The 19,405-nt window shown below is 43.7% G+C and overlaps 1 protein-coding gene across 1 annotated transcript; it reads left to right on the forward strand.

Annotated features, from left to right (window-relative positions):
* The first annotated feature begins 438 nt into the window (after positions 1 to 438).
* TWSG1 (twisted gastrulation BMP signaling modulator 1) lies at positions 439 to 18,465 on the forward strand. The gene is made up of 4 exons (XM_042833800.1): positions 439 to 944; positions 6,036 to 6,135; positions 8,911 to 9,177; positions 16,077 to 18,465. Exons 1-4 carry the CDS (start codon positions 732 to 734, stop codon positions 16,256 to 16,258), a joined length of 762 nt encoding a protein of 253 aa, XP_042689734.1. The 5' UTR covers positions 439 to 731; the 3' UTR covers positions 16,259 to 18,465.
* Positions 18,466 to 19,405: the final 940 nt, after the last annotated feature.

Genomic DNA, 19,405 nt, shown 5'->3' on the forward strand with positions numbered 1-19,405 from the left:
GGGAGGCGGCGGCTTTGTGAGGAGCGTTCCGCTGCCCGCCGGAGGAGGCCGGGAGGGGCGGCGCAGGGCCCCGCGGGTGCCCCGGAGCCGGGCGGCGCGGCGGGGCGCTCCCTGATGGAGGGGCCGGGGCCGGGCGGCCCGCCGCGTGCTTCCCTGTCGGGCTGCGGGCCGCACCTGAGGCCCGGGGGTGCCGACGGCGGGGGGGCGGGGGCGGCGGCGCCGGGCGCTGCGCGGCGGCCATCCCGTGCCCGTCTGCCTTTCCCTCCCGTGAGAACAATGCGGGCTCGCCGCGAGCTCTGCCCAAACGTGGGCTGTGTGCCGGGCTCCGGCCCTCGGCACGGGTTCGGGGGCACGCGCGGGCGGCGGGGAACCCCCTGCGGACCCGCGCTCTCCGCTCCTGCCGGTCTGAGCCCTCGCGGCGTCGCTCCTGTAGAATGCGCCGCTCGGAGCCCCCGGGAGCTTCGCTTTAATGAATCGACGCTGACGTAGCAGCTTCGTTTCTGTGCGATGGCTCGAGGTGTCTGCCCGGACGATGCCTTCGCGGTTAGGGCTTCGCTGCTGCGTTTTATTTGTCGCTGCTCATAGGCCGTGAGATCTGATGTTACGAACCTGACCTCGTTCACCTGAAATGCAGTGCGGTTTTAACGCGTGAGCGCAACAGCAGAGAAGTTTCAAACGGAGAAGTTTGCCGGCAGAGGAGGAGCGGTCGTGTTTGTTATCATGCCTCTTTAATGTTTGATTTTTTTTTTTCTCTTTTTTTCCGGTGGTCAAAAATGGTTTTAGTGCTGGTTGAGCTCCGTCTGCAAACCGCTGGAACAATGAGGTCACCGTGTGCAGCGCTGAGTACATCCCTGCTGCTGCTGCTGCTGCTGGTGTGGGCCCGCTCGTCAGTGGGCTGCAACAAGGCACTGTGCGCCAGCGATGTCAGCAAGTGCCTCATCCAGGTAGAGCTGCCTGTGCTTGTCTTTAAGTTCAGAAGCTGTCCCTTAGGGAGAGCCAGTGATACAAATTAAGGCCGTTTTATCATGGAATCACAGATGGTGTTGGTTGGAAATTAAAGCCCACCCAGTCCCACCCCGTGCCATGGGCAGGGCTGTCTCCCACCAGCTCGGCTGTCTGGGGCTCCATCCAACCTGGCCTTGAGCATCTCCTTGAATGGCACTCCTCGTGACAGAGGGTTGTAAAGCTGAAAATGGCTGAAAGCCCCCTGAGAGGACAAATGCTGGTGTAGCTCTAATGTGCCTCATAACCCTGAAGTACCTCTGGCTACTAATGGGGATGAGCAAGCTCTTAAAGTGTGTGAGTTTGCCTAAAACAGGCTCTTGAGTTGTGCTTGTGAACAGTGAATGTTCAGCTTGAGCCCAGCTGCTGCTTTTGGCTCACTGCGTGCTGTCCGTAGGGCTGAAGGAGTGGCTGAGCCCCAGCTGCTCTTCCAGCACTGGTTGGGAGCAGAGCGAGAGGTCCTTTTAGAGGAATTGTGAGCAGTTCCATTGCCTACTGATTAGTAATTGATGGGCAGTGACCTGAGCACGCTTTCTGACACCACACTGGAAGAAAGGAACCTTCCTGTGGTCAGCTCCAGCTTCCTACTGCTTCTTTGCAGGTTGGAAGTGGAAAAGCAGAGAGCACAGATGCTGGTAAATATCCTTCTGACTTCCTGCGCTGCCATTACTTTAAATGGAAAAAATAATTGAAAACAGTGCTGCTTCTCAGCCATTCTCTACAGAGTTGTTAAATGAGGGAGAGAGAGAAAGGCTTTTGACTTACCTTTTCAGTGACTGTGGCACTGGTTTTCAGTGATAATGCTGTGTTTTGCTTGGGCATTGGCATCTTCCTAGCAGCACAGCCCTAGGGATGTGCTCTCTTGCTTTGTATCAGTGATATGGGACACCCTCTTAAAGCTTTTCTCTCAAATCAGGACCGCACGTTGCTCTTTGAGACACTACCCCTTAGTGTTGGGGTCATGCGTGGTCACAGGTCAATGACTGATGGAGGCAGATGGATCAGAAGGCAGATGGGAAGGCTCCTGAAGCTATGACCAAGCTGTTGCTATCTCTCATCTTGGCTTTTTCCTTCTTTCTTCTTAAATGTTCAAGTGTTGTTGCAGCAGAAGCATTGCAGTGCTCTCTGAAGTACGTCATACTTCTTGGGTTGTGTGCAATACGGTATATCTGAGTGTTCTTGTTTCCCTCTAAACCACTCTGGAGAAATCGGAATTAAAAGTACTTTGGTAAGAGTAAGTTTTCTGGACTATCTCATCGTGCAGTTCCCTATCCTGTTTCTATAACCACTCTAGTTTGGTGTGCTTCGTGGCTTGAAGCCAAATCGGTGTGGCTCTGAGGTTACTGGGGAGCCAGCAAGACGTAGTGTTGGCCGTCTGCATCTGTGGGAGCAGTGGGGCTCTCAAAAATCATACGGTTAATACAAATATTTGTGCCAGCTTCAGTACAGTCATTACTGCCACTCCTTAGGAGCTGCTCAGCTCGAGGGTGGTCCCTACATAAATATTTATCCTGTTAAACCCAGGACAGAGTGTGAGACCAACAACTTGCACGCTTTCCTCTTAGGTCTTAATGGCTGTAGCTCTTCTGGTGCCTCTGTGTTGGGATGTTATGTTTTTTCCATAAGCAGATAGCTTGAGGAAACCTCTCCTTTTTGGCTTCACCCTTGCAGAAACTTGGTGGCTCCTGCAGTTTTGGAGGAGCTCTGGGTGAGACCCAGGAGCAGAAGCAGAGAGGGGCCATGAGCTCAACTCCCTCCCTGGCTTTGGGCACAGCTCATCCTTGAGCCCCTGCAGTGCTGTTGCCCCACTCCTTGGATAGGCCGGTGGCCTTAGTGGTGCCTGGCACCTCTTCTCCAGCATTTCTTCTGCTTTGGGGTTCCCATGCACAGAGAAGATGAGAACACTGAGTGGGGACACCATGACTTACATCATTTATGCCACCATTGGTGATGCCTGCTGAAGGTTTATCTTTCCTTCCTGTTAAACTTGGGCATGAGCTTCCAAGCTTTCAAGTGTTTACAAGACTTTTTTTGGCCAGCGATATGAAATAGCTCTCACATTTTAACTTCAAGGTTTGCGTATTCAAAAATTTCTGCTAGTGTGTGTTTTGTAGCTGTAGAATGTAATGTGGTCGGGTTAGCAAAATAATCCCGTCTGGTTTGCTTCCAGGAGATTTGCTGTTATTAAACTGTTCTAGGAAAAAAACATGAGCTATTTTCTTTCATTCCCTCCTCCAGTTTGCAGAGAGGTTGCCAATGCCTTCAGGTCCTGTTTCTCGCCACGCTGAGAAAACAGTCTCTGTCACTTCAAGAAAGCTTTGAAAAAATGGAGTTGTTAAATTCCTTGTAAAAGGCTTTATTTGCTCTCTGAAGCAGAAATACCTTTATTGTACAAACTTGTCTGCTTCCTACTTAATGCTGTATTTTTAGACGAGGGAGGCTCATTTCTTGCCTAGCAGAATACTGGTGCACCTTCAGTAGTTCAGCCTGGGCAGCTGCCAGACTCACTTATGAGTAATATTTTCTTCCACTGACGCCTTGCCACCCCCAGCTATCAACAGGGAGCATTTCTCTTTCTGCTTCACTTCACCCACGTCCCATGGAAGCATTCTTTTAAGGAGATGTATCCTGCACAAGTGTCCGGTCTGGGTGAGTCAGTAGGAACTTGAGTGTGGTTAAGGAAACAGTGGACATGCAAACGCTTGGATGGAAAAACATACGATTACTGCCCTGCAGGGACAGCCCTGGGGAGGAGGGGCTGAAGAGCTGTGCATAAGACCAGCGTGATTGCTCTTTCTTCCATCTTGTTTCTCCAAGTTAAAAAGAAAGAAAGAAAAAGAAAAAAATTTAAAATGTTCCTAAGCCTTTCGTATAAAAATAAACTTGTTAAAATACTGGTAGGTATAGTGATGAGACCCCTAGATAGTCCTCGTGCATATAGACACTAAGAATACAGACACACACTTGTTCAGAGTGCAGTGAGGTGCTAGCACAGCTGCCCATGTAAGCTGTGGTGCCCCATCCCTGGAGGTGCTCAGGGCCAGGTTGGATGGGGCCCTGAGCAGCTGAGCTGCTGGGGGGCAGCCCTGCCCACAGCACGGGATGGGACTGGATGGGCTCCCTTCCAATCAGCCATTCTGTTATATTATTTTTGTATTGCAAGTGCAAAAGTTGAGATTACTTTTAATTCTGTGAGAATACTCTTAGACTGCATAATGCAGGCTGTAAAGTTGAAATAACTCAAATTTAGTGAGTTTTCTGGCTTTGATTCATACATTGCATTTAATTTTTTATGGAGAGTAGCCTCCACCCACATACCGGCTTGTTGGTGTTGCAATGTCTTTAATAGGTGTGAAGTTGTCTGCCCAGTTTTACTGTTGAAGAGCAAACGTGTAGGATATGTTTAATGTGAATACATCCCAATAGAGCTCAGTGGCCAACGCAGCAGTGCTGTACTCTTGGTTGCTTTTAAAAATCGTTTTATTCAGGCTTTTACTCCTCAAGTCTGACACAATCTGTTTATTGAACAGAAAGATAAATATTTTAGAAATGCGTCATTCATTCACATAAGTCATCTTTCTAAGTTTGTGGTGTCTCCTCTTGTGGAAAACTTTGTATTTCTCAGTGACGGGCCTGTTTTTCATCCTTCACTTGGAAACAGCATAGTAATAGGTGACACGAGTAAACTTTGAGAGTGAAAAAGTTGAAAATCTTGGTAGGTTTCCAGTCTGTAAATAAAAATTCAAGACTTACTAAGACTGTGTATGGCAAAAATGCATGTGGAGAGGAGGAGCTGATGCTCAGCCACTCAGAAGTGCAAACAATTTACATTAAGTTATGCAGGCAATGGCAGCATCTCAGCGCTGTGCGAAACACAATAGTTTCTGGATTGTGTGGCTTTTTTTGCTGGCTTCAAGAAGGCTTTTAATTCTTAATTTGGGACAAAGCAAATGGAAGAATGATGGATTGATGAAGTGCATTAGTACAGAGGGGCCCATCTGTGGTGGATTTGGGGGTTGGTTCTGTGTCAGTCCCCTGAAAGAGGGACGCGGCTCTGGCCTCTCTCTCCCAGATGCATTGAGGACCAGGACACGAGCCACGCCTGCAGGCTGCCATCTGGGAGCTGAGGTCCTTTGGAGCTGCTCCTACGTGTCTGTGAGCTGCAGGGAGGCGGGCCACCTGGTTTTTAGATTTCCTTTGTACGTGCAGGCTGTTCCCATGCTTCAGGATCCTCAACTGTACGGCTTCAGGAGGACTGCCAAACAAACCAGAGCTTTCAGATTTAGGAAGCAGGAAGCAGAAAGGGTTATCTTTGTGCTTCCATGTCTTTTCTGGTTTTCTGTCTTAATCACAGTTAGAGAAAAGAGTGTATGTTACCATTTTACTTTCAAGAGACTACAATTGTGAAGTATCCAGGGTTTTATTCTGGGGATAGATTAAGAGCAGAAATGAATCAGCTGGACTTCAGATAAATATGTATATACCCACATACAGCTACTAATACGATAAACAGAGAGCAATGTGTAGCAAGCATTGAGGGATGTGCAAAATAAGTGTGTTCCAATGGCTAAACCAAATACATTCATTTCAAGATCCACAAATAGGTGTGATGGTAGGCACTGCACATCTTCTGAGCTTCCTTTTTTTAGCTAAATTATACCTCATCTGCACTATTTATACAAAAAGAAACGTCCTTCCTTGAATTTGGTTTTGCAGTGGGAAAAGTATTCAGGGAACGTGTAGTGAACAAAGCTTTACCATGAGTAGGACTTTTTCTCTTTTGAACACTTGTTAGCAAACTTCAGATTTGCGTTGAGAATTTCAGCCTAAAAAACAAAACAGTCTGAAAAGATCCATTTGTAAATTCAGCTTGGTTGTTTGGCTAGAACTCTTTTACTGTTTTCTCACTCGATTAGTGTAAAAAGCTGTTCTTAAAACCCTGACTTGAGTTGTGGCCAGAGGAAGAATTGCTGTGCCCTGCTGGCATTTCATGTCTGGGATTGCTGGGTGTAACACGTTCATGTTGTTTTCAGGAGCTGTGTCAGTGCCGCCCAGGGGAAGGGAACTGTTCCTGCTGCAAGGAGTGCATGCTCTGCCTTGGCACGCTTTGGGATGAGTGCTGTGACTGTGTTGGTAAGTTTGCAGTTGTTGGGGATTTCTTTTTATTTATAGAAACTTCTCCCTGCCATGTGTTCAAGTTGCAGCCCTACTGCAGAAGTTAAGCACGAGGACAAAATCTGTTCTTTCATTATCTTGCAACTTGTTCTATGGGTACTGCATGAGTTAGCATGCAGTGGAACATGCCAGTGGGGACCAACATGCCAGAAGGCCGCATCTGCTTTATGAGGTACACAGTAGCAGTCCAAATTTTGCTTGGGTGATGTCAACATCACTACATAGCAATTTTGCTATCTGTTTGTGGACTTCTTTTTCAATTGTCATCTCAATGAAACTACACAGCACCTTCATTATGGGGTTGGATGCCACATAAGGGCAATTGGAGATGTGAGTTCCCCCGTGAGTCCTTGGGACTAGTTGTAATTACGCACGGTCCATGTTTTTCATCACTCTTTTATTTGCAAAAAGATCTGTTTCAGGAGCGTGAGAAGAAGGTATACAAATTCTTTCTGTAAGATGAGATGACAGCCCTAACAAGGACAGCATTATTACCAACAGATCGTGCTCACAGTGCCAAGATTTCTGTTAGTGAATGGTGCCTCTGCAGAAGGATGGATATGTTCTTGTTCCTTCTCGTATTATAAATGTTTTGAAAGATTCATCATCCTGGGATTGCTGGGCCCTCCACTGCCATACAGATGCATCTGGTTCCCATAAATAGGAGGCATGTTGATCACTGTACCTTCTCACAGCTTCTGGCTGGTCGATTCTTCTCTGAGTTCATGAGGATGAGTGCTTCAGAGTGCTCCTTTTCGCTGCATTTCATTGCTTCTCACATTCCATCATGATGTGAATATGCTTTCTGACAACTTGCTTCTTGCTTGGTTCTCAGCAGCTTACTCTTGCTTGTCTGTCCTTCAGTAAATAAGGAGTGGAGCAGAACACTTGGGTGCACATGAGATTCTTCCCAATGGCAAAAAGGATTTTCAGGCCATCTCCCTGTGCTGGCTATTAATTTTGAAAGAGGTGTTATAGTTTAATTTTTCTATTTGAGCTGAAATACTTTAATGGACTCACTGAAGAGCGAAATAGATTTGTGTATATTTCCCCCCCGTTCCCTTTGCCCTTCCCATGTGTTCTTGCTTTTTTTAATGCAGTACTGAATTGTATTGTAGACTTACTCAGTCAAAGGGGTAGGGAAAGGAGAGCAGGCTACTTGGCTTTTTCAGAAGTGCTGTCTGGTTCAGAAAGCAGGGTTTTGTGCACAGATATTCTATAGGAAGAAGAACCTAGCTACTGTGATTATAAAGAAAAAAGTCTACATAGTTTATTTTCTAAATCTGAACATGACTCCCTGTTCTGTTGCTGCTTCCCTCAGTGCTATCCAGTAAAGCAGTTAGCAGGGTTTTAGTTTCAGTTTCCCAGTACTGGTGGTTCTGCAGGTGCCTCAGACCTTGGCTGTATGGCATCGTCCTATTCTGAAATAATTACTCATTAATGTAGATTTGGAGTGGGAGATTTCACTGTCATTCTGATAGCTGAATCTCTAATCTGATCAAATCTAACATGAAAGCAGATGGGTTGTGCTGTCCTTCAGGTCATGTCTGCTCTGAAGTCAGGAGTTACTTCTACTGTTCAGCACTTACTTTGAAGAGGTTGTGTTTTTCTATAAAGTCATAGCTAAATATGATTTCTGAAACTGGAGGCTTAATGCATCAACATGGCAGGAGATGTTTGCTGAGTGTGTAGGGCAGGTGGACTTCAAACATACGCGCTTCGTATTGCTTTGGAAGAAGAGGATTGATTTGCTTTGCAGCTGTAGCTGTCTAAAAGTATAACTGTAAAACTACCCAAAATTATATCCAGATGTGCATCAGGAAAATCAATTTCTCTGTCTCTTGCCAGGTGAATTCTGATAGCATTTTATGGCTTCTGGTTCTAAATACCTATGCATGTGTAACTTTTGCTTTCAGTCTTGGAGATTTCAATGTTTTGATTAAAAGAAGGTCATCGCAGTTAATAAATGGTTGCATTTAAATGTTTAATGAAAATCTGGCACCTGCATGGCATATTACAGAAACAAAGAGGCAAAGAGGATTACAGCAGAGGACAACAGATTTCAAAAAAGATTCCCCAGGAGATATTGAAAAAAATGTGTAAGGGGTAATGTGGAAATAAGTGTTTTGTCTGTAGTGACTCTCCAACTAAGCAGAAAATCTCGGTTCATCTCAGCCGTGTCTAAGCAGGTAAAGAGAGCAGACTCTTGCTCTCTCCTGGTGCTGATCTTTGCACCTCTGGCAGGTGCCTGGTAAGATCTTATGCACTGCTGAAGCAGATGAGATCAAATACTTGAATTGTGATCAAAAGTTTCACAAAGCTCAGGACTTGTCGAGATACTACCTTTGTTCAGTTGTAGGCTCCCATTCCGAATTCATGCCAGTGTCGGTCATGCTGCGCTTTGTCACATGTCCCAGAGGAAACAAACCTTGAGCTGAACTCTGTGTTCTGAAGTGTAATGCTATAGCATAGAAAGGGAAGTGAAAAAGAGGTTTTTCTTTTTGCTTGGAGCTCACGAGTTGCAGATGTGTTTTGTGGAATTCTGCAGATGTGAAACCTGCCGCTATTGAAAATTAGCACTGCTGGTTTTGGTGGCACTTCTGCTATTGAGTTGTAAGTTAATGAGTTAAGAGGGAATTATATCAGCAGAAGGGTTCCGTATGTATGCATATACACCCACAGATTCCAAGAAGAAAGGATTTTTGTATAACTTAGCTTCTCATTCCTTTGCAGGTATGTGCAACCCTCGCAATTACAGCGACACACCTCCAACATCCAAGAGCACTGTGGAGGAGTTGCATGAACCAATTCCTTCGCTTTTCCGAGCGCTCACAGAAGGGGATACTCAGCTGAACTGGAATATTGTTTCCTTCCCTGTTGCAGAAGAATTGTCGCATCACGAGAACTTAGTTTCCTTTTTAGAAACAGTGAACCAGCCACAGCATCAGAACGTCTCCGTTCCAAGCAACAACATCCACGCACCTTACTCTAGTGACAAAGGTAATAAATACAGTGTCTGAATTCCTCACATCTCTTCTGGTCTCTTCCAGCAGCTTTCTCAGTGCAGCTTTCTCAGTGCATCTTCTGTGCTTGTCTCTGCTACCCTCTTCTTTTTGTGTATAAAAATGGGGGAAAAGTTCAGTCTACTTCTGAGCATGACATAACAGTGTAGGAACTTACTGCCTTTATTTTATTTATGTATATATTTTTTTCCACCTTTGAGTTTAGAGTTGTGTTTTTTTGTTTTTTTGTTTTTTTGGCTGACTGGCAGGGTAAGAGATGAGAAGTTTGGTGTAGTGACAGCAGTGGGTTAAGAAACATTCTCTTTGCTTCTCAATTTCCATGCTAAACCTGAAATACTTTTCTGTGCAAATCATTTCAAAGCCTTGAAAGAATCTCATAAGTAGTTCTTAGTAAAGTAGCTGATTAAAAGGGGAAAAGAGCATCTGATTTGTTTTACTGTAGCGTGATTAATGCTTCGCTTCCTTCCCAGCGCTCACTTTAAGTATTGGTAACCACATTTGCTGTTGTTGTGATGGTTCTTTTGTCATATCAAAGCAAGATTCCCTAATTGATGGACACGCTGCTTTTCCATCTCATCTTGAACTTCTGACCTAGTATTGTTGCTGAGTAGGGCTGCTATTGATTACATGGAACTGTAATGGCAATTTTTCTGACTTCCTTTGGTTAAGGCACACTAGAAAAAAAAATTAATTCCAGAGCTGGGAAACCAGATGGGCAGAAAACATTTCATTCATATGTCTTTGACATTAATAAAACGCTTGCTTACCATCATGAGAGTGATGCAGAAAGCCATGTTAAATGGCAAGCCACAAAAAGCAATGTGTGCAAATAATACTAAAGTATTTAAAGACGTAAATTATACTTGGAAGAAAAACATATGCTTGGAACAACCTTGAATATATCCCACTGTACTTAGGCACTGCAGCCGGACTTGCTGTTCCCTGGCAGTCCTTTACTACCATGCCAACAGGATGGGCTAATGATAGCTTTGGATTAAACTTGGAATTGGAATTGCAGCTCGAGGGTGTGGAGGAGTTCTGAGTATAACAACACAAATACATAGCTACAATTTTTTCTTAGTCAAAGGTCTCCTTCGTTTCATTTGCTAAGGTCGTATTAGAGATTTAAGCTGAGAGGGCTTTCATTGGAATGATGGCATTCCAAAAATAACAGTTATGTTTGGAAATACTTACCAAATGCCACTGGATTTTGGGTTTCAGTAGATACTCAGGAGAGAAATAAATGTCAAAGCTTTTCTTGTAATCATTGGCTATTGGTCTTTTCTTGGCCACAAAGTAGATTGAGATCTGATTTTGCAGAACATCATGTTAAGATTTTCTTATAAAAACTCCAGTGAATTGATCCGTGAGAAAAATAAGTGGAAAGAAAAAACTGACCTCTGGCCTCGGTCAGTTGGTGTTGATTATGGTGAAAGTAAGGGCACGTGGGGAGCTGCAGCTCTTGTGTTGGACGTTGTGTGACCCATGCGGTAGGAATGTTTCTAAAAGGTTTTGGGTGAATTTACTGAGGAAGCAGTGACTGGAAAGTGGAGGGGTAGGGGGTGAAGAGCCAAAGAGACTAGCCAGCATGGGCACACACAGTGTGCTTCACTTCATCGTGGTGTGCAGGCAGCAGCCGTTTCTTTTGTTGCCTGGAAAGGGAGAGGGGGTAATGAGATGTAGATTTTGGTGAGGGGACAGTAGGCTGTGTACTGTGCTACAGATTACTTGCCAAAATTTGGATAGGCTCTGCTTATAAAGACCTCTTGCCACATCCTGTAACACAGTTCTGATTTTCATTTCAACGCGTGTCCATGCACAGATCAATGTGAAGCCATCTAGGGTGCCAGACTCGCTATGTACAGCCCTGGGTGGGTGCCAGGAAAAGCAGCGCTGGCCCCAGGAACCCGAGGGCCTTGTGCCTGACAGTGGGACGGAGCCAGGCCGCCAGTTAGTGTGGAAGTGGAATGCAGAGAGACATAAAACATTCCTGTCCTGCCGCTGCCTACTGCAGCCACCAGACCTTGAATTATTATTGTCTTAGTGCATGCTTTCCCTTTTCTTCTGCGAGCGGTCTTCTAACACTCTAGCGGCCAAAGCACATCGAGCTGCTGGATTGGGCTCTTTGTATCGGTGGTTTCTGGTGTTTGAGCAGCTGCTTCAAGTGACTTTTGCTACTTGCAGTGATTATTAACCTAGAGTTACATTTTGTACTTTATTCTTATTTTTTTGCTTTGTTTTTAGCTGATACCCTCAGAGCTCTGAACTGCAAGTTCAAATGTATAAATAAGCTTAAGTGCTGCAGATGATGACAGGATGTTGGCAAGAGAGACGGGGGAAGTGGATAATCTTTTGGCAGCTGATGAAACAAAATCTGTGTTGTAGCTGAGGGATTCTGACTTAAACTGCTCAGTGACACAATGGATGGTGTCAGCTCTGCGCTTACGCTTCCACTGAGTGCTGGCCAGGTAGTGAAGACCTAGCAGTCCAGTCAAGGGCACCTATTTCTGTAGGTATGCTAGGAACACATTTTTGAAAATGCCTTTTTTTTTTTTTCCCCAGTAACTTCTGGCTAACACCAAACTGGCTGCCAGGCAGACGGTTACCTCCTCTTCTACCACGAAACAGACCAGCAGGCAACTTACCTTACATAGCACCTTTAATTTTCAAGGTAGCACATGGGATTTGTAATTAACTAGGAAGGTTCCTTCATCTTCCCAATAAGCGTTTTTCCTTCACTTACAACAGAGCTGTTTTCTTTTCCTGGATTTGCCAAATTCTTCAAGTACCGATACAGATCTCACTTGAAGCACCAAGAGTATTGTTGCAAAGTCTGGCAGAAATACGAGCCTGTTTCTTCTAGTCATCTGAATTTTAATTTGATTCTACATTGTTGTTTCTCCCACACAACCTTCATGTGTTATGAATTGTGGGGAGAAGGAGAAAAATTAATGTTCTGAAAAGAGCTGTGTAGCTGTCAGTCCCCCACTGCTCTCTCTCCTTCCTACCCCATCTGTATTTGATAGTCCTTTCTGTGTGAAAACAGGCAAGACGCTAATGAAAGAGCTGTTAATGCAGCAAGTAGCATCCTTTTATCTGCACTGAGGGAGTCAGCATTGCCTGGGCAATTACATTTGTGAAACAATTTAAATACTTTCCCAGATCCCTACTGAGCCTGTAGGATGGTTTTTGGCTTTTTTTTTTCCTTTGTGACTCTTTTTGTAGCCCATAAAGAGGGATTTGGTGCTTGATGAGAGCAATTTTCCTGCTTTCCAAAATTCTTTATCTGTGTAGAAACACTGACCCTACTGAGCGAGGGACAAGGTTAGCATGTGGTGAGCAAGGTACGCAATAAAGAAAGAACCAGTTTAGCTGGCATGCCTCTGAATGAGAAAACTTCCAAATGTGTTTGGTAGCTTAGTCTCCTGCACATTACATGTGTCTTCTAGTTTCTTACAAGTGCTACTGGGAACCAGCCGATGTACCGCTAGCTCTGGCCTGGTGTGTACAAGCTGTCCTCCCCATTTTGCAGCATTTCTGGATTGGCCATCTAGGACCAAATCTTCTGGCTTCCACGTGCAAGTGAAAATAAACTTCCTTCTCTGGTCTGTCAAGATTAATGGTCCAGTCGGTTGTTGCTGCTAACTTAATATGGCTGAGATCTTGCTTCTGTCCCCACTTTAGTGCCGAGAGGTTGATTTCCTGGACCAGTATCACAAGGCCTCACTGCTCTCACCTGCTTCTACCAGGATTATGGTCTTAGGAGTGCAGATCCACTGACCTCCTTCCCACTCACAGAAGTGCTCACTTCTGTAGAAGGACATCTCAGCATCTCTGGTAGACAAAGATCCAGAAAGATTTAGGATTGGTTGTTTTGGGACAGAGGCAGTCCTGTGCTTGCAGCTGACACCTGAATGGCTACTGTGAGAAGATAGGGAGGCACAAACATGGGGCAGTCTGGGCATCCTGGGACTAGAGGGTGTGTGTATGCTCCTTTCTGGCAATCCCAGCTTTTCGTTGCTGGTGCCAAAAGGTTACCCAGTGCTTGCAAATTCTCTGAAGCAAGACAGAGTTGCTGAATACTGTGACAGAAGTGTGCCCTTGTGGCCAAGAAGGCCAGCTGGATCCTGGGTTGCATCAGAAAAGCGTGGCCAGCAGGTCAAGGGAGATGATCCTTCCCTTCTGCTTTGCCCTGGTGAGTCCACATTTAGACTACTGTGTCCAGTTCTGGTCTCCTTGGGAAAAGAAAGACAGGGAACTTCTAGAAAGAGTCTGTCAGACAAAGATGATCAATCATGCCTGGAGCATCTCCTGATGAGAAAAGGCTGAGAGACTTGGTTTGGGAAGTAGGAGACTGGGGTAGGAGGGGGGTCTGATCAGTGCTTATAAATATTTGAAGGGTGAGACTCAGTGGACAGGACCAGGCTCGTTTCAGTGGTTCCCAGCAATAGAACAAGGGGCAATGGGCACAAACTGGAATACAGGAATACAACTTCTATGTAAACATGAGGAAAAACTTCTTTACTTTGAGGATGAGAGAGCACTTCAACAAGCTGCCCAGAGAGGTTGTGGAGTCCTCTGTGCTGTCTGGACCTGATACAGAATCCACCTGGATTCTTTCCTCTGCAGCCAATTGTAGGGAACCTGCAGTAGGTTGACTTCCAGAGCTCCCTCACAACCCCCACAATTCTGTGTGGCCCCTGGGAGGATTCTTACCTGTGTGCTTTGGTGGATGCAGCAGTTGCTGCCAGTACCATCTCCCTACCACATTTTTGCTTTAACTGAGCCCTTTAGGTGCATATTAGGGAGGTCACTCCTTCTGTGTGCTTCCATGGAATGTGTGTTCTTGTTTTGCTTTTTTCCCCTCCCACCTGTAAAGAAAGCATTCTTAGCAAAGCTGTGGATATTTGGTAGATTTCAGGTGGTTTTGTTCTGTGAGAACTTTCTATGCTTACTGGGCCTTAGGCTTTATTTTGAAGTGTTAGAGAAACAGAAGTGCCAAGAGTGGGAAAGGACTTGCACAACCACTGCATGTGTTGTTGACATTCTCAGCAGTACTTCAGGTACTCCAAGATTTCTTAGATGACTGCGGCGTTACTCACAGCACGGCTTTCCTGGAAGCAGAAAAATGCCTTGGTGTTGGATCTGCACTTCCTCCTCGAGATCCTTAACGCCTTTTGCATTGTATGTGGTGTCTACAAGAAGTGTATGTCAGCCCAGAGCCTGAACAAAGAATACTGCCTTGTGTTCAGTGAGCTGGCAGCATGTCCTGTGACTATCTTGCAATTGTTCAGGCAGCAGTAAAATAATTTGGCAGTTATCAGGTTTCCTTCATCAGCGTTTTGACAGATTTTAATTCTTACACAGGATAGGCAGAGTTTCCAGCTGTCAAGAAGAAGGAAGCATCTATGGAAAAGCTAGCAGCTGCATTGTGCTTTCTCATACATTGTGCTATCCCTTGCCATGTGTCCTGCAGCTTGGACAGCACAAAGATCATCTACTGTTGGTACTGGGGAAACTGAACGCGTAGATCTGATGTCCTGTAGTGTGATGGAGCCCTTTGCTGGCCTCAGCTCATCTCTGGCCTTCACCTTAAGAACTTGCCAGGAGAACTGTGTGCTGCTGAGGTTGCTAATCTATGAGGTACCCGTATTTTGAAGAGAGGGGTTGCACTGACTTTAGCACAAGGCTTACATACAAGAGACTGAATAAATGTAGTGGCTAACAATTGCACTGCTCCAAGTCCTTTGGTTACTCATCCTTCTCCATATCTCCATAATCATTTAAAAAATGAAAAATAAACTGACTTACCATCTATGTTTGGATTACATTTTTCTAATCCTCCTTAGAATGTAGGTCAGTACGTTTCTTCTGGATCCGTGCAATTTGAGCAGGAATAGGCTAGAAAGCCTCTTGACATTTGCAGCTCACAAATCTGTCTGATGTGTGTTAGTGAGGTGTTCATGTTTGTAGGCAGCTTTCAGTTGTGCTTTCACCCACAGCGTGCCAAGTTACGCTGGGGGCAGATGTGGTGCAGAGATCCTGTAGAGGACAAACCACAGTGTAATCACTCAGTTGGCAGAGAAAAAAGATGGTGGGATCTATCAGCTTGGGGAATTAGAAGTAGGCAGGGGAGGGATGTTTTAATTTTATAGATATGGTGAATGCCTCAACTCCAGTTTGGGGTTATAGTGCCAAACTTCATGGCGTTTCAAGTAATTGTGTGGTGGTTAGAACAGCAAAGATGATGCTTAGGCAAAAGGCAGAAAGGATTTCTTAATCTTAGTAGTAAAACTGGTGTTGCTTAAAATAATGACTAAAAGCGTACTGTGCTGCTCTCATCTTGAGGAAAATGGGATCCTCTAGCTCTAGCAACATGTGGTTTTAATGTGGTCGAAGAATACTGTTGGGGATGAGAAGAAAATGTTTATGCTTAAATAAGTTTTTAAAATAACTGATCTAAAAGTGTTGTTTTTCTTGATCGCATGTAATAACTGCTAGCATCTGCAGTAGTGGTATCTTAATGCTAAGGCTGTGTACCTTCAGAGGACGCCTGCTTGTTATTTTGGCGTAGCCCATCGTTACACTTCATAAAGAATCCCTCATGACTTTGCGGAGGATAAAGAAAAAAGACACAATTTAATTTAAAAAAAAAAACAAATCATCCAGAGGGAGAGCAGAGAGTAAAAACTGAAAGTTGATAGGTCTCACCTCGGGTCTCTGTCTCTTTTCTGCTTCTCTATCGCTTTTTTTCCTTATGCCTCATGGTCTTAATGATTTGAACTCCCATTTCAATAGCTGCATGTGTAATTAATTTTCAAGTAACCTTTTAGATACTTTAAGACCTTTTAAACCGTTTTCCCCCTCTTGGTTTAGAACACATGTGTACTGTGGTGTATTTTGATGACTGCATGTCAATACATCAGTGCAAGATCTCTTGCGAGTCCATGGGAGCATCCAAATACCGATGGTTTCACAACGCCTGCTGTGAGTGTATCGGGCCAGAGTGCATCGACTATGGCAGTAAAACTGTAAAATGTATGAACTGTATGTTTTGAAGCAGAAGAATTGTAATACGCTAACATGGAGGCCAAAGTAATCCCTCTCAGTTAGAGAGAAGCGGATTGGAAATCCTGCATTTTGGTGGAGTACCTAATGGTTGCAATTAAATGGAGCTGGTTGAAAAAAGATGTATAAAATTTGAACCTTGTTTTTTTAAATCCGTGCAAGCAAGGCTAGCTTGTAGAATTTTCAACATTCAGTTTTCTTTTTCTTCTGCTCAAATGGTACAGCCGTGCTCATCCTTGCTGTTCTGGTTGTTTTCTTTTGATTTGATACTATTGACTATATTGGTTTTCAGAATATAATGCAATATCCTGTATTTAGATTAGGGAAAACTTAAGAATACGGTAATGAGTTTCTCACCATCCAAGTTCAACAAATAAATAAATGGATACTGAGTTGCAGGGAGAGAGTTCTTGAGGTGCCTGGTCTTTGTGGTTGGTTTGTTTGTTTGTTTTTTAACTTTATTGCCCTCTAGTTTCCGAGCTTAGCCTTCTATTGTGAAAATGTTATTTGGGGAGAAAGAATAATTAATGCTTCAAGTCTAAATCGTGGGCCGTCATGGATAAAATCCTGACTTCTTAGAAGGGCTGCCCTACAAAATGCTGAGTGGGACGCTTCCCTTACCAGTTTTATTTGCCATGTTCTCTTACATACATTAGCAACTGAAAAAATCTTTTCAGTCTTCTCTGAGAGACCAAAGCAAGGCTGTTAGGTGCAGTTGCATCTCCTCCCTTTTGCACTGTTCTCTTAGGGTCACTTAATCTTTGAACATTCAGTGCAGTAAAGGGAAGGTGACATTTTATTTTGAATATAACGAATAAATGAGAAAACAAAACAGCATGCACTAGCAAGTGCTACAGGGTTATCAGCTGAACAGTTGGCCGCAGATGCGTTCACATTTAGTAGGTTGCTATGAATATTTATTCCAAACCATAAGTCTTACTTTTGTTTTCCCATGAGATGTCATCGCCAAAGAAGGGAAGATGTGCTCCCAGAGGCAAAAATCAGATGTTCTGAGCATAGGACACTGTCCATTTTTCTAAGAAAGAATTTGAGTATGCTGACGGTTGCGTGGCAATTTTATGCCCCAACTAAGACTCCATTGATAATGGTACTAAGTGCAAAAATGAAGTGTATGAGTAGTTAATGATCAGCTTTTGGTATTTATAATGATGTGTTTTTTAGTGCCTTGACTTTTTTATGCATATATGCATATATCTGTATGCACACACACACAAAAGAATTTGCCTATTCATGTTTCTCTCACTGCCCTCTGTCTAGAGGGATTAAACTGTTTTCTAGTCACACCTGAATATCTGTACCATGTACAAATGAAAGCAGTCATTTTAAATATATTTTCTTGAAAAGGTTGCCTGAATGCTTTTTTATTTTCTCTCATTATACAGCTCTTTCAACAAGACAAAATAAACATATATATTAAATATACTGTCGTGAAATAATGTTACTTTCTTCAATCTCTTTTCTCAGCTGTAAAGAAGTACTTGAAAGGTGTTTATTGTTTTGAGCTAGTAGATAATGAAGTACCTGCATACTTTAAACTTGCAGTTAAGTGATAAATCATGGATTTGAACAGAAAACCTTCGCTTTCAATGAAGGAGCTGATCTTTGAATATTTGATGATTCATATTATCTTTTTCTTGGCTTTCTTAAAATGAGTGGAGGGGGAGAGTTTGTTAAAAGTAGCCGCGACTGCTTCTGGTTGGAGGATGATGCATTGTTCTTCACCAAGATAGGAAGTGGGCAGTAAGCATTCCTACAGCTCACTAGCACAGTTAACATCTTGCAGTGTTAAATGATTTGAAGCACTGAATCTTTCGAGAGTGGAAGATGGGCCTGATGTTTCTGGTTAGGTGCCTGCTGTTCTCCATCTGTGACAACATTGACGTCACTAGAATTTCAATGGGAGGTCAAGTCAGAGGAGCAGCACGGGTGGAGAGGACTCGCCTGAAACAAGCCTGGGGAACAGCATAAAAATGTAAATACACTTGTCTGTGTAATGGCCTGAGAGTAGGTAGCAAGGATGCACGCTTTCTGGGGCTTGCCTTAACTTTGTAATTCTTGATGCTGTCTAGAGTTTGCTGTAAGCGTTGCCTGTATGCCAATGTCATACAGTAACAGCAAATGTATTTTATTATGATGAGTGTTTTGAGAGGTATTTTAATAAAAAGACATTACTGTTTCATGTGTTTTTTGTTCTCATGATTTTCTCAGGGCAAATGTTACCAGGAAACACAGTTATAAAAGTTACTAATTTAAACAGCTGGAATAATACAGAGAATTAACTCTTCAACACTGTTCTTCCAAAACTAAAACTGTAGTTTCCTTTTAAGCTTTTTCTTTGTATAAATTAATAAAATAGAATCTTCTCAATAGCCAAGATGTACTTTCTGACAGAAAACTAATTGTTTTGGATGGTTGTGTACTTTGTCCTATTCTGTTTTGCAAAAAAAAAATACTGCGAATTTATTTTTGGGCTTTCCTTTAACTCTAAAGCTAAAGCATCAGAAAAGCATCAGCTACGTATGTTTAGGAATATTTCAGAACGTGTTTCAAGTCTTTTCTGTGTTAACTTTGATCTTGCCTTTTCTCTGCCTTTGGTCCTTCTACAAACCCCATAGTAGGTCTTCTGTGATCTCAAAATGCATTTCCTGTACATTCCATAAGGAGTCTTGAACCCCTACAGGCATCCAACCACAGGCTCAGTTTGGTATCAGGCAGCTCTTTTGGTTGTCTTTTCTATTGCTGCAGGGTACTTGTGATGTATAAGTGATACTTTTTTTTTTCTGAAGACATTAGCTAAAATATTTCTTCTAGGTGTTCTGTTGTATTCTGGAACAGTACATCCCATGTAGACACCCCTCCCTTCAAGGGTTTTGAGTGAGCATTTTTCGCTTTGAACAGAATGCCCTTCTTTCAAGTTCTGCCACAGCTTTTCTTCACCTTTAAAGGAACAGGTGTTTCATTGCAATATTTCACGTTCAGCTTTCAGTTCAAGTATGTGGTTAGTCAAGTAAGATTGATGGTTTCTGTGCTAACATGAGTGTACTTGCTTTGGCCTTTGGTGATGTAAAGGAACTGATTGCTGGAAGATGCTTCTGGTTTCCACTGTATGCACAGCT

Source organism: Centrocercus urophasianus, unplaced genomic scaffold (genome assembly GCF_019232065.1).
Source record: "Centrocercus urophasianus isolate 14NV4802_14NV808 unplaced genomic scaffold, USGS_Curo_1.0 seq_11, whole genome shotgun sequence".
Classification (NCBI taxonomy): Eukaryota; Metazoa; Chordata; class Aves; order Galliformes; family Phasianidae; genus Centrocercus; species Centrocercus urophasianus.